At 35.1% G+C, this 15,437-nt stretch overlaps 1 protein-coding gene across 2 annotated transcripts; it reads right to left on the bottom strand.

Moving 5' to 3' along the window:
• Window positions 1-256: 256 nt before the first annotated feature.
• On the bottom strand, window positions 257-3,713 carry LOC127076383 (tRNA (guanine(9)-N1)-methyltransferase). Of its 2 annotated transcripts, none has more exons than XM_051018021.1 (3): window positions 3,186-3,711; window positions 1,874-2,233; window positions 257-793 (listed from the first exon to the last, which is right to left on the bottom strand). In XM_051018021.1, the coding sequence occupies exons 1-3, from the start codon at window positions 3,627-3,629 to the stop codon at window positions 548-550; spliced, it is 1,050 nt and encodes a 349-aa protein (XP_050873978.1). In that variant the 5' UTR covers window positions 3,630-3,711; the 3' UTR covers window positions 257-547. The 2 variants fall into 2 exon arrangements, with proteins under 2 accessions (XP_050873978.1, XP_050873985.1); XM_051018028.1 differs by lacking the exon at window positions 257-793 and adding an exon at window positions 1,011-1,417 and having other exon boundaries at window positions 3,186-3,713.
• Between the last annotated feature and the right edge of the window lie 11,724 nt (window positions 3,714-15,437).

Raw genomic sequence — 15,437 nt, 5'->3', positions numbered from 1 at the left:
ACTGATTTTTTTTTAACTAAAAATTTAAAAATATATAAATAAGAGAATTAAAAATGCAAATTAAATTAAATTAAATTAAAAGATTAAAAAATGCATTAGACTTAAATAAATACTCCAACTCTATTTACAATAATCCAACTAAACATCACGAACTAATTTCCGCTCAACTATTAAAGTCATAACTTAAAGTTCAGCGCTAGTTAAACAATCTGAACTACACTCATTATGTATGAACAGTAACTTTGCCAACAGCAGGTGCATAAAATAAGGCCAACATTTATGTGTTGCCAAATGTAGAATACCATAGGTACCTTGTTTGCCAACGCACGCCAAGGAATATTTTTCATTCACCATTATCAGATAACAGAACTAGAGTACGAATCATCCAAAAATGCAATACCATCATAAGAAAATCGGGTCACAGTTAGGTAAAAGAAAAAACATATAACTACATAAATGTTGTGCTAATCCTGCCAGTATGAAAATTTTGTGTGCAGCACTGATTTGAAACTTGTCTCATCATGCGCTGGTTTTCCAGTTCTACACTCTACAGGCCATCAACAAGTTTGTTAGAAGGGATCTCCTCAACACATTGCTTTTTACTTGTCAATGGATCATCGTTTTGTTCACGCTCTTCTTCATCTTCTTCTTCTACTACAGCATTATCTGTATTTCCTTCTGAATCTGCTTGAGATCTTTTCCTCTGAGGGATAACTGCGAAGAAAGAAGTTTTCCAGTCCCTTGTCTCAATGAACTTGAGTAGTATTTCTACAACTTGATTCACAGTAAGAACCTGAAAGCTCATATGATAAATAAAATGTTTTAGACACAAATGGAATTCCCATTTTCAACAGTGTTGTCAAGTAAATCAACAACTTATTCAAACAATTACAGGGGTCGAGCAACTTGATATTTAAAATTGGTGCATGAAATTTAGTATACCCAATCGCATTGGTCCTTTTGACACATTTTGTGCAACTAAATTGATTGACTCAACAAGACTAATGTAATAAACCAAATTATAACCTCATAGATCATTTAGTAATTTCTAGGGTTCATACATCAAATTGTCTGACTCCAATAAACTAAATGGCAAGTCACTCTGCTATCATTATCATTTGTGACTCTGCAATGTAAAAGCCTACCGGTGGATCCGGATCTTCTATAGTACTCCAGCCCCCCCGCATCTTTTCTCTCAATCTTCTCTCTCTTTTCATACTGGTGTTTGGCGTGGCAGTGGAAGCACTAATATTACTAGTACATCTATACAATCCAACGATACTAAGTACATCTATTTCACAATCCACTGTTATAAAGTACAAACTTTAGTAGTCAAAGCTATGTTGTTAATCTTAGATAGCGTCGCATAGACCCGGCCCCCTTGAATGCTACAGCAGTACAGAGGATAGAAGAATACCTGCTGTTGTAAACATAAATACTCAAATAGAATGACACGTACAATTAAACAGACCTTCATACTTAATAATTAAAGAACCTAAAGTATAGAGCAATAAAACTTAAATAGAAAAGAAAAACACATTTGAGCTGAACCAAAAGTAGGAAGAACATAACTGTTTGTAAGAAGGAACATAAAAGAATGAAAAACATAATATTACTCTTAAAAGGGTCCGAATTGACATTTATACTCTTAGAAAAGGAAAGGGTTTAAAAATAGGTTTGAAGCAGGTGCAATAGCAGCCGCTACAACCACTAATATTGACGGCGGCTCGCAGGCCAAAATCGTCGCACCAAACCCTACCACCACTATGCTATTCCGCTATAGTGTGCTATTGACAACAATGAACCAAACGTTAAAATGAACACAAAATCCAATACAAAACAAAAAGGTTAACTGTGTAGACATCAACAATACCTGAGAACTAGACATCTTCAAGAAATTAGAAATAGGGAGTTTAGCCGTTTGAATTCCTTGCTCTTGTGCTTTCTCCATAGTTATCCCTTTCCACCTATTCCTATCCACTAACCCGCCAATTATATATATCTTCTTCAAATCAAGCTCTTCAAGAACAGTCTCTGAGTCAGCCGTTAGATACACCAAATCATCCTTACGATCTTGCAATGCTTCAATATAAGGCTTATTTTCCTTCTCAATTATCCACTTATCAAATCCTGGTATCTTTTTCAATTGATCATCCATCTCTCCTTCGCAGCCTGTTAGCCAAAGATGTGCAGGGGACTCACACCTTCCATTCACCGCATAGCAATACATTATCTACACATACATTGTCCCATTCCATCATTTACCAATACACAGTCAAAAATACATAAGTTTATACAACTGTGTTTAGAAGAAATAAGCTATGTTCAGAAGAAGCTATATAATACCAAAATTTCCTATTAAAAGCACATCCGGTATCTAAGAGGGCCACAACACCAACAGAAATATTTATTTTATTTTCAATCACTTTCATTTTGTTACACTATTACATGTCAGTGTCTTGTTAATGCTTCTCGGGGAATAACACTTGTCTCTTTCAGTTTAATTTATCATCAAGTAACAAAGCAACATTGAAACTCTTGAGGAAGAGTTAGCTGCTAATGTGGTCATATTTGATTCGAAGATTGTTGTTAAGAGTCTCACATTTGACAATATATAGCCTAAAGATGAGCTTGTAAGTGAGGGCAATCTTTATCCTACAAGAGGATTTGTAGGGATGAGCTAAGCCCAACCACATTTCTTAACATGATATCAGAGTCCGGCTATGAAGTTTTCGCTATTCAGGCCACAAACCATTTATTTCCACGCTCATTGGACAATTATGACCATAAGTGGGGGCAATCCTCAGCCCTACTACAATCCGGTTTTGTAGGAATGAGCTAAACTCAACCACATTTCTTAACAATTGTGATGCTAGTCTATGACAGTTTGGATAAAGAATTTAATTAAGTACTTATTACATAAATTAGTTCAACGACAAGATAAAGTAGAGTAAAATTGTTTTCATTTAAGCTATCCTAAAAAGCTTATGAAACTAAGTTATTATAGCTTAGCATGAACATGTCTTCAGTTCTTTTCACAATTCCTCTCTAACATTCTCACAAATTGAGTGTTTAAATCAGTTTAAATCAGTATACAAATTCAAATTAGTGAATCGAAATATGCTATAATACCAACAAAAAAAACTACAAAATCAAAAAAGTAAAAGCAGAATTTGCGAATTAACCTGTTGAACGAGACTGCGGATTTCTGAAGGAGTCATGAGATGCGAGAACTGAAGATCAACGACGACATTTTGTCCTTGTTCTTTAGCCTTATTGAGCCTCTCTTTCTTGCTATTTTTCTCCAATGTTTTCTGCTCCATTCTCTCCTTACGGAGACTAATCCTTGATTCGATGAATTTCGTTCTTTCATCCTCAGGTATACTGGCGAGGCTTTCTTCCCACTCCTTCCGTTTCCGTTCGGTTTCCTTCTTCTTCTGTTCCTTCGCCGCTGCTTTCTTCTCTGCCTTCTTTGCCTCCCATCTCTGTTGTCTCGCTTGTTTCTTCAGCGCGCTCTTCGATACTGCTGGCTCTGAGGAGTTTCCGTTGTTTTCAGTGGAATCTTGTGTTTCCGACTTCGGCGGTGGAACACCGGCTTCGCCGTCGCCGTTTGCCTCCACTTCCGTCATTGTTATGTTGCAATTCGATACTGAAGATGTGTTCCGGACCCTAAATCCTCTCTCACTTCTCTAATATTTTTTGTTTAATATTTTAGTCAGTAGACGAAAATGACAAAATTATTTTCATGTCAAATAAAAAAAATTGTTCATTACACTTTTAATTTTTTTTAAGTATATTTTTACAATTTTTCAATAACTAATGAAAACAAATTATTTAGAGCTAAAAGAATAATATAAAGTAATTTTATCTTTATAAGTGTTTATTTTAACAAGTACTTCTAGTGTAAGTTTCAAATAAATTGTTTGTCCATACAAATCTTTAATGTATTTAGATTGTACAATCTAAATAAAAAATAACATAATTTAGATGCTACAATTTAAATAAAAAGTGACATAATTTAGAGAGTAAAATCTGGATAGTCTTACATTCTTAAATCTTTTAAAAAAAATCTTCCATTCTTATTTCATTAATTTTATTTGTAAACACAAATTTTGATATCATAATCCTAATGTACATGTATATCTTTGATATCATAACAGTGAAATCCAAACCCTTTGAAGGGGTGTTTGATCCTTTAATGGGTGTTTTGATAGATATGATTAGGGGTATGCATTGATCATGAACTAAATTAAATTGAACCTTATATATGATTCGGTTTGGTTCTTAAAATCATTTTCATAAAATTAATTTATTTTTTAGAAATCGGTTTATAAGTGGATCGGTTTGGTTTTAAACCGGTTTTTAAAAAAAACACAGTTTTAAATCAATTTTTTTAAAACAAATTTTTTATTTTCTTAAAAAAATCAATTTCAAAACCAATTTTATAAAAAAAAATGTTTTTAAAATTATATTTTTAAAAAATCAATTTTATATCAAAAATAATTTTATTTTCTTTTAAATAACTTTTTTATTTTCACCAATTATAAAACTATTTTATATAAAAAAATATTTATTTTAAAAAATTACTTTAAATTTGACTTTTATAATCACCACAAATAATATCTCGATTAAAAACAATCCCAAAGTATGATGTGTTACATAAAAACGGTCATAAAATAAAATAATTATGAATCATATCTCTATAAATCATAATTGTTCATAAAATAAATAATTTATCAAAAAAATTGTTCAAATTTCTAAAATCTCTCATAATTGTTTGTAAACAAACTTTATGAGGTTTTAAAATATTTTTTCTTTTAAAATTTAAAAAACATAAAAAAAACAATTTTTTTTAGAAAAAAGTAACAAATATTCAGAAAAAAGAAAAAAAAATATATAAAAAAAATTAAAAATAATAAAATTATATTCTGAAAATAAATAAAAAAACTATTTTTTTTAATATTTTTTTTACTGAAAAAAATACAAAATATTTTTGATAAAAAATATCTTTTTTATTTAGAAAAATAATAATAATTTTATTTGAAAAAAAATATCAAACATAATTTTTTCGAAAACAAAATCTGATTTTTATTTTCAAAATAAATTTTTTATAAAATTTAAAATATAAAATTGATTTATAATGTGATAAAACATGAAAACATACAAATATAAAAATTTAACGCATAGTAAAATTTGGATACAAATAACAAAATCAAATTTTTATAATGGATACCGGTTTATATTTGGATAACAAAATGGATACCCAAATTTTATTTTAGCATTTGGTTTGGTTTTTTTAAAATGGATCAATTTGGATACCAATTTGGTTATGGATAACCGGTTTTTTTGCACACCCCTAGATATGATGCACCTTGATAGTGTTGACAAAGCTAATGCATTAGAGGATGGTGTTCCAAAAGATCCTCGTTCAGATGTGGTACACGTTGATGTTGGAAAAGAATTTATGACCAAAGAGGATTTTATGTTACGCGAACATATGCTTCAATTGTTTCATACGGAAGCTACCATATTAGGTTTTCAGATAGTTATCAAGAGGTTGGATTTTGATTCTGATAGAAGACAATCATTTGCTACAATGAGATACTCTCGCGACATAAAAAATACCTGAGTGAATGAACACTCGAATGACGATGAAGTCGCCACCGAAGTTTATTTTTTAAAGGGAAACACCGATAAAACCATTGAAGAAAAAAACAAGGTCATCGCAATCAAATTTAGGTTCCGGGGTCGATTATGTGTGGAAAATGTATTAGCACCCCGCAACATCCATTGTAACCAACGAAAACCGTTTAATTAGTTTTGAAAAAAAAATGTTAGCTTAAAGCGTTAAATTTCTTATAATTATTAAAAATATTTACATGAAAAGAAAAGAACTAAAAAAAGGTTTTTATAGTGTGTTTGACGAGACGTTAAATCTCACTCCTACGTATCCTCAAGTGTGACTGAGAACTCAAAGTTACGTAATTCTTGGTAGCAAAAGTTTGTTTATTGGTTGGTTTTAATTATGAAATGAGTTTAATCGCGCTTGGCGGAGTAAGACTCGTTTGTTGACAATAAAAGATTTGTGTTTGGCGATAATCGTTTGTTTGAGAATTGTTTTAGTCGCGTTGTTAGCCTGGAAATTCTAGCTGAAGAAAGTCAACAAAGAATGATAATAATTATGGTGGAAATTGCTAAGTGTCAAGAGTTTAAATAAAAGGCTTCGACATGCTAACTATGTCGACTCAAATGGTTCGACTGACATACCAGATGAGTCGAGGCAAAGACTGGTTTCGAAGAGTCTGAAGAGCAGATCCACAAGATTATGATCACTCTCTCTTCGAAACATGTCCAAAATGTCGAAGAGATTTTCACAAACCAACTCTTCAACAAGGTCGACTTCGACACGTCCGCCAATTATTAGGGACTTAGGATATTCTCAAGTCCAAAGACTATGTAATGTCGAGATGGCTAAATAATATTATAGGAGTTAACTAAAGACTCTCGACAAAGGCGATTAAGAGGTTTGAAGCAGTTATCAACGTATTTATCAACACGATGGTTGGTTTTCAGTCATTTTTTATTTGAAGACGCGTGGAAGCAAGTTAAAGCGTTAAAGCTTATGTAATAGGATATGTATCAGATCCTTAGGATTTATCTATTGTCGACGATTACTATTGTATTAGTATATAAGTCAATCTCAGTGTATGGGATCGAGGTTGCAAATTTTCACTCATTCTCTATAGAACTAAAGTATCCAAGTCACATATAGAGTAATCAAATTGGCACGTCCAGTGATGACTTGGAAATATATAATGTATTTGGACTTGATTTTCATGTGTTTTAGTGTCGTTTTTATGTCTTTTGTAGTATATGTCTATTTCAGGTACTTAGTGGTTGGAAGCTTCTGTGCGACAAAACGACAATTAACAGCAAAGACAAGGAGAAAAAGAAAGTTTTATGTTGTCATGACGGTCACCCTGACTGTCAAGGCGGTCGTCACCTGTCTGAAGGTTAACCCGTCATCAAAAAGTCAATAAAATGGAGGATTTTTTCTTGAGCTGGATGACGGCCGACCTGTCATGAAGAAGAAAATTGTCATGTACCTAACGGGCGTCTCGTCATGGTCATGACGCCCATCATGGTCCCTCGGTTCAGAAAATTCTCCCTCTTACAGAAGCAGTTTCTCCACTTCCCATATTTCGCTTCACCACTTTAGACACAATTTAATAAACTTCTAATACGAACTGACATCTATAAATATGCCTTTTAGGACTCATAACAATTATTCAAGATTTGTATTAGCAAAAAATTATATTTTTTAAAAGTGATAATTGCTCAGATCGAGTGATTATTGCAATTTTAGTTCTAAGTTTGGAGCAATCTATTTTTCATTGTGTAGTTGCTGTTTTAATCTTGTCGGCATAGCTTTTCTACAATTTATTTAAAGTTTTTTGTACTAGATTAAAGTATTCGTTCAAAGCAGTTAATTATTATATTCTAGTTTATTTATCCAGGTTCCTATTTCATTCTTATTTACTTTATTGTACTATTGCGTGCATGTTTACTTTAATACTTATTGTTTTAAATATGAACATGAACAAATCATGTATGTTTAGCCTTCTCACCATGCTAGCTTAAATTAGTCGAGTCTGAAATACGAGGATTGTCGTATCGATGGTGCTCTAATGATTCGTAGAATTGATGTTTATAATGATAATTGTTTTTGGGTCTGAATAAGCTTTGTTTTAAGAATTAAAGTTTGTTGCGAAAGCATAAACGTAGAGATACCAGTTTCAACTTGAAAGAGTGAGACCTTTATCTGACTGTAGAAAAATTCAGTAATTGATTATAAATACTGTGAAAGCATTTTCATTTTTAATTGGGAAAAACCAGTTTTCAAAAAGTTGATTTTAAGAGTATAAGTGGACAAGCGAAAGGGGACGTTTGTATGCTTAAAATCGAATACTGGTCACACAAAAGTGAACGGTACCTTTAAATTATTTTTTCCGCTAAAAGCAACTTTTTAAGTAAATTAAAGTAATTATTTTCCAAAATGGATTTTGCACTGTAACATGTTTGACACGCGAAAGCGGGCAGTTAGAATACATAGCTAAAATTTGGTATCGGTCATGCGAAAGCGGACGGTGCCTTTAAATTAATTTTTTTTCTACAAGAAAATATTGTCTCATTATAAATATAAGTAACGACTTTGTGAGCACCAACGGTCAACGAGAACTACATTTCGGTCTCTCATTTTCATAATTAAATTAAAACCAGTTTAATTTACGCTTTTGTCCATCAAAACTTTTATCATCGCCTTAGAAAAACATAATAATATTAGAGAACGGTTGGCCTTTGTGGGATCGACAATCTTTTATACTAAATGTGATAAAGTTGTATACTTGCGATCGCATCGTTTTTGGCGTCGTTGTCAGGGACCAATAACATCAATATCATACTAAGTTTTTACCCTGTCTAGACTAAGGCATTTATTTTAGTTAATTTTCCCCTCATGTCAGTTGTAGGAAAAGAACCTGTAGTACTAGGATCTTAGTAGAACCGATCAACGAAATCAAGCGTTACCTACGTGCTAGGCGTCAAATTCAGCAACTTCATTTATAAATGGCTGAAAACAATAAACGTCCTCTTAAGGACTTTGTCGTCCAATCTCAGGATGAGCCACACTCAAGTATTGTTAACCCTGCGATCCAGAATAACAACTTTGAGTTGAAACCCTCTTTGTTGCAAATCGTGCAACAAAACCAGTTCTTCAGTAGCCCAACGGAGGACCCTAATTTCCACATTTCCGTGTTTGTGCAATACACTGACACGTCGAAAAATAATGGCATCAATCCATAAGCCATTAGACTGCACCTTTTTTCTTTTTCCCTGGAGGGCAGAGTCTGAGCTTGGCTACATTCCCTACCGTCGAATTTCATAACTACATGGAATAAGCTAAAAAGGTGTTCTTATCAAGATATATCCCGCTAAGGGAGACGGCGGTGTTAAGAAACTAGATAACATGTTTTAGACAGGCCGATAATGAATCCATTTTTGAGGCTTGGGAGAGATATAAGGACATGATGGGAATTATTTCCAAATTTTAGAACTCATTTATTCATTGCATTGCATCTCTATTTGTAGAGGTTTCTAACTGCATAATGTGTCTCTATTTGGCTCTTTAGCCTTTACAGTGATCCATTAACTTAAGACCAAATAATAAATTATATTCCATTGTGTTGTACTATAATAGTACATTGCACATGGGAGACAACATGATATTGTGGCAGCATTATAGTAACAGTAATAGTGCATGAGTAACACCAGTATAGTAGCAGCAAGCCTTGACAAAATTTTCAGATTTTTTATTGTATTGTTTCATCCTTATCCATTCATTTTCTCCAACTGGGCCCTATTTTCTTCTCAAATCTCTGTCAAGTAAGCATTTGCACTGAATTTGAGAACTCATACCAGTATCTTTTGCCTCAAGGCTTGTTGAATGGTGTTCAAGGATTCCTAGCATGACAGAACTTGTCGCAAGAGCTATTTATGAACAAGCACAAAACACATGAAATTGACAAAATAAAGCACTTAGTTTACTCTATCATAAATTAACTAAAGTAACATAAAACATAAAAAAATGACATTACTCAAGCTTTAACATACCCTAAAAATCAAGTATAAGGCTTAAATATCTCACACAAATTGAGTTATCACATATAATGAATGATTATGATCATGACTTATTTTTATGAATGGGGATATCGATTAGGCTTCACATTGGTGGGGATAGTGTTTGGGGTAAGAGTAATATAGGGATCATGAGGTATGGAAGTAGGCAAGCAATGTGGAGTTTGGAAAATAGTAGGGTAAAATTTTATAATTTTTCTTGGGATAAATGTAATACCCCAAATTTTGCCCTTCATTTTTCATTTTTTATTTGTCTATTGGTTTAAGATTCATCTGCATACATCCATACCAATTGCATATGTATCATCCATCCCCATCAACATGTGAAAGCATCTTCATAGATTCAAAGGTTCATGTGTATCAAGCTTAAGCCCTAGCTCTTGTTGGTGGGGTATGCTCCTTGATCATAATGTCTCACTTGGCCTTAAAACCCTAGTTTGGTGGGCCACTTTGGTGTGAGTTTGTTTATGGGAATTTTTGCTTTCTTTGGGGGTTCTTAGAAACCCTAACTCTTGTTTGTGAGGTGTTCCGTGTTTGTGACTCATTACTTAATCCTGAAACCTTGATTCTAAGGGTCGTGGTTTGAGTTTGCTTCTTGAGCCTTGACGCTTGATGTTTGTCCTTGTTCACATGTGAAATTCTGGCATAGTCAGATTTCAGATGTTCTACTCCAAGTCATGACATCTGATCCAACATTGTAACTAATACTGCAAGCAGTTATTAAACCCTGTACTAATATGCACACGTTCACAAATGTCACGACATCTGCTTCTATATCACCCTGGAATGGAAGAACACCTAGTTCTGTCCTTCTTGTACAAAGACACAGCATAGATCAAACACCACACTTACTTCTGTTGTGTTTGCACAGTTATCAGCATGATATATCAATATTGATTTGAACATCACCTGTTACTGTATTCCAGTTTGCTGGCGTGTTTCCTAAACTAAAAGTCAAGCAAGTTAACCTAATTTCCACACATTAGGGAGCTGACAAATAGGCCATTTGTTAGGTTCATTAATTGTAGGTTAGTTGTTATTTTCCTGAATTTTAGCTCAGCTGTTGGATTCCTAAAGAATAGCCTGAGAAAAATGCTGAACAGAAAAACCAATCATCCTACACTTTAGCACATGCTGTTGAGAATGAATGTCACAACATTCAGTTCGACAGCCAGAACATATGCTGATTCTGTTATGTTCCTAAAAACGGATAGTGCTAAATTTGCTGTACTGTTAGAAGACCAACCAGACTCTACCTCAGTATCAGCCTACACGAACAACTGTCAAGACATCCAGTTTGACAGTTTCACTATGAACCTTTGGCCAGGTCTGTTATCCTCTTGAAGACCAAACTTAACTAAATACTGAACTAAGAGCAACATGCCTATTATTCAGTATGTGTTGTTAATGATGAATGTCAAAACATTCTGATTGACATTCAAACAAAAGGTTATGTATCAGGTCTGTTATTAACTTTATAAGCAGACTGAATTACAACCTGAGTTATGGCAGACAGGATTATAACATGCAGAAGGTAAACAAACACAGGAAATCGTTAACCCAATTCGGTGCAACATCACCTACGTTTGGGGGCTACCAAGCCAGGAAGAAGATCCACTATCAGCAGTATTAATTCAGAGTTAAACTCCCCCGTTTACAACTCTTCACTTAATCCCTACCCAATGCAATCTATACCTAGGAACTCCTAGATAGAAACCTCCAGTTTCCATTCCTATCACTACAAATACAATGTAATGCTAAACAACTTGAACTTGCTTCACAGCTTCGTTCAAGCACATAATCACTCTTGCCTACAGGCTTTGAGTTACAAATACTCTCAGCTTTGAACACTGAGAAACACATGGTAACCTTCCCACAAGTTGGGAGGTTTACCTCACACACACCCCTAATTGTTCATTCTAAGAGGCTTACAAACACTAGGTTACAATATGCTATTTATAACCTAATCACCCAACTGGATTTGGGCCTTCAGAAATCGCAGCAAACTTCTCCTTTGCTGTTACAAATACAGCAGAAACTTCCTGCTACAATCAAGGTCTTCAATCCTAAAATCTCTCCATATATATCTCCTTATTTTGAGCCTATATATATTCTGATTGAGTCTTTAAGACCTCCACATGGGAGTTAGGGTATTCACCAAATATCCTCACTAATCCCAGAATATATACTGAATTAATTAATTCAGTTTTCTACACATGTGCGATGTCACAGACATGATGTCGTGACATCGTACATGACATGTTGGTCCAGATGTTGAACTTCTTCAATCCAACATATTAAAACAACAGAGATGATTACATTATTTGTTTTACAAAATTAATGTCAATCCTAAGGTATTAACAATCTCCCCCTTTGGCAAATTTTAGCTAAAACAAATAAGCCTCTGCCATTATCTCCACCACCACAAACACCAAAGTTGGTGTACATGAGGAAGTAGAGGTACAAGGCACAGCTGCATCACAACCCTTCCCCTCAACAGGAGGGCTTCCTGAAGAATATGTAATGCTGAGTACATAGACAATGTAACTCAGATCACAAGACACAGCTGTCTTCTTAACTCAGATCACAAGACACAAGAGGTATACCCTGTTAGTGACTTTTGTGTCTGAACCCAACTTCTGCTGCGAAGCATAATATTTTGCTTGCTTCTGGTACATTCTCAGGGCTATATTTCTCTCCCCCTTTTTAGCTAAACATTTGTAAAGGAACCCCTCACAAAACTAGATCCAGTCGATGTTTGCCCAAACCTTAACATACCCCATGATCTAGAGGGAATGGAGTGTTTCTCTTGTGAGAAGAAGAGTGTTATTACATCCTTTAAATAGTCCAGCCTGTGCTTAGGAATTAACGGTAGGAATAAATGCTTGGTCAAGATTCATTAATATTTGCTAAGAAACAGTCAGAGAATCACCAACAAAATCTCAGACTATCTTTGAATACCTTTTATAGCTCTTGACTGTTTCTTTTCCAAAACAGCAGTTCCAGTGCATGAAGACTATTCCCTATATGCAGTCAGTCACGTTGCACGTGATGTCTTGACATTCAACGTGGCTTTTGCCTGCATTCTTCAATTATTCTTCCTCTCAACATTTCCTAAGACCACTTTCGTACCTCCAGTAGAAACTTGACATCAGGCACCACTACAGCCAAAATCCCACACATCAGTAGATGGTTACTCCCCCTATAGCACACGACTGTAGCACTCAGGCTTACTCTGATATATCATAATTAGACACATCACATCCATATTTCCTAATGAATGTGAGCTTCAGAAGGAAAACTATTGTCCCAAGCAATGTCATGACATCCGATCAGACATTCTTGTGCTAACTCAGCATTGACATGCACCACATCATCCCAATAGCTAACAAGGTGCCGTGCCTTGATATCTGAGAACACATAGACCACTAGCTTGATGATTACTTGCAGCACAAAGACAGAACTCCCCCTGTCATGAACAACCAACTCTCCTCTTGAAGCTTGGAGATCACACATGAACATATCCAACACCCCAAGGTTGGACCTTCACATACTTCCTGATTCAAAGAGAACCCAGACCACTTGATGAATGGAAAACATAAGACGCATCTTCATGTCTTCAAGAGCACACCCTCTGTTCAACCCTCTTAGCTGAACACATCCATACTCTGTGTCAATCTCTCTTCTAACCAGAACAGATAGCCACTTCACAAAATGTTCTAACATAAGTTAGGACATCTTTCACAATATACCACAGAACACCATCTGATAATCTTCAGATATCACTGAGTCACTAGCTTGATCAGAAGAAACCAGACACAATTTGGGACATATACATTATCATCCCATTACATGAGATAATCTTCCATAGATAGCTCAGAACTCCTACCACAAGCTCTAAGAGATGAATAGAAAACACCTCCTTTTGTCTTCAACTTACTACTTTTCTGCTCAAAAGTAATTTGTCTCAGACTTCCCTCAAGAATAATCAGCTGCCATACGTTGATTATCTTGATTCTTCGAACTCACATCTGAGATAGATCAAATGCCTCTGGTTGATTACCTCCTTCATGAATCCTCATAAGAAAAAGTCAAATGCCACTTTTTGACCTCTCCACGTTTATCAGACTTCTCCCAAAGATATTCTGATCTTCCAAGTGAGACTTGAACTTCAAGCTTTTGAAGTACCCAATCTACACCTCTGTAGATCCTTCTATCTTAAGTTGATGTGCCACTTCACCAACTAAGATTCTGATGTTGAACCAAATGTCACAACATTGTGCTTTAACATCTAGCTGTTGAATTTTACTCCTTCTTCTGTCACTTGAAAGAACTTCCTCCCTTCATAGAACAAGAGTTCAATGCTCTCATAGACTTGATTGTGGAACCAAGTTTGAGTAAACAACCTCCATCCTGCAGGTTTGCAGTTAAGTCATCCAAGCTCACAACTTGATAAATCCCTGCTTCTTCTCCAAAGACATCAGACATTTTGATGCATGAGTCTTCAGAAGGACCAGTTAGAAACTAACCCTTCAGCTATACCAAGGATTCCACTTCCTAAAGCAAGGCTGTTTCAATGATGTCAAGAATGCTGCCACTTGTTCTTAACTCCACAGTGTGCATTAGCCAATGCACTTCCTTACCTAGATCAGAAATAAACTGATCCAAGTAACCACCATCAAGACTATGATGTCTTCTTCTTCTTGTACACACCAAGGCTGAACATGTTTCTTGCCAGGAAACCTTTTCAGAGGTCATATGCTTTTGCTGCCACCAAAGAGATAAACCATAAACCAATGTACTATCCTTCCTATGGTTCTGCATAGGGTCTTGAAGAAGAGATGTTCCAACATCTTTAAAAACATCAATTATCTTGAGCTCCAAGGATAATCAATTAAATACTTGTACTTGACACAAGTAGACATTGATCTTAAATCCTTTCCCAATTATCCTTTCAGATACTTCCATCAAAAGAATATTTTGAAAATACTCTTCTTGTGTCAGCATCTTCTGCTTGCAAGCACCTCAACAGATTTGAGAATCTTTCCAGATTAGATTCACCCTTAGGAATGAGAGAGATGAATCCTTCCTTGCAGATGTGTCACACAACAACCAGAACCCATGTGACACAGGTCAACAGCCAACCAGACCCTAGGCTGACCAACCGTGAGGAGGTTAACCAAAACTCCCCCTCAAATTACCAATCATGGAAACTCCACACAAATATCCATGCATTGTACACAAGTGTCTCAACATGACATACACTATCCCTACCAGTGGCAACTAACTCTATGAGTTATACCTATGCATACTCCAATCACACCAATCAGACTCCAGCTGACTATAAGTACTAGTGATACAAACAGCACCAGTCAATAGTAGATATGCATTGCCAAAGCATACTACCTCAACCAACCTCTGAATCTTCATATTCTCACTTCTTGAAAGAACTGCCACTTCTGAGCGAGGTGTTTGAATAACAAGACTTATGGTTCCACTCCTCTTAAATGAAATTACAATCAGGTTACCCCATTATTGACTTCTAACATCCAGAGGACTTGTCTTCCAACACACCCTAGTACTCCAGAGAACAGCTATCCATCCCTGATCAATCTACAGGAGTAGGACAAGCAGCAGGAAATTGCACAATGTCACGTCTCAGCCAGCTCCACTTCTAGAGACCAGACCTCTACATGTGACCTTCTTGAGCATACACACAGTTGACCCTACCCTTGTCAACTTAG

Source organism: Lathyrus oleraceus, chromosome 1 (assembly GCF_024323335.1).
Source record: "Lathyrus oleraceus cultivar Zhongwan6 chromosome 1, CAAS_Psat_ZW6_1.0, whole genome shotgun sequence".
NCBI lineage: Eukaryota > Viridiplantae > Streptophyta > Magnoliopsida > Fabales > Fabaceae > Lathyrus > Lathyrus oleraceus.
This window is presented reverse-complemented; position numbering and strand designations above follow the sequence as displayed.

Excerpts from the sequence above, each read along its gene's own strand:
- LOC127076383 (XM_051018021.1), bottom strand. The coding sequence starts at position 3,629 with ATGACGGAAGTGGAGGCAAACGGCGACGGCGAAGCCGGTGTTCCACCG. Across the intron at positions 2,234-3,185 it reads TCCGCAGTCTCGTTCAACAG|ATAATGTATTGCTATGCGGT; the intron begins GTTAATTCGCAA and ends ATGTATGTGTAG. Across the intron at positions 794-1,873 it reads TGAAGATGTCTAGTTCTCAG|GTTCTTACTGTGAATCAAGT; the intron begins GTATTGTTGATG and ends ATGAGCTTTCAG.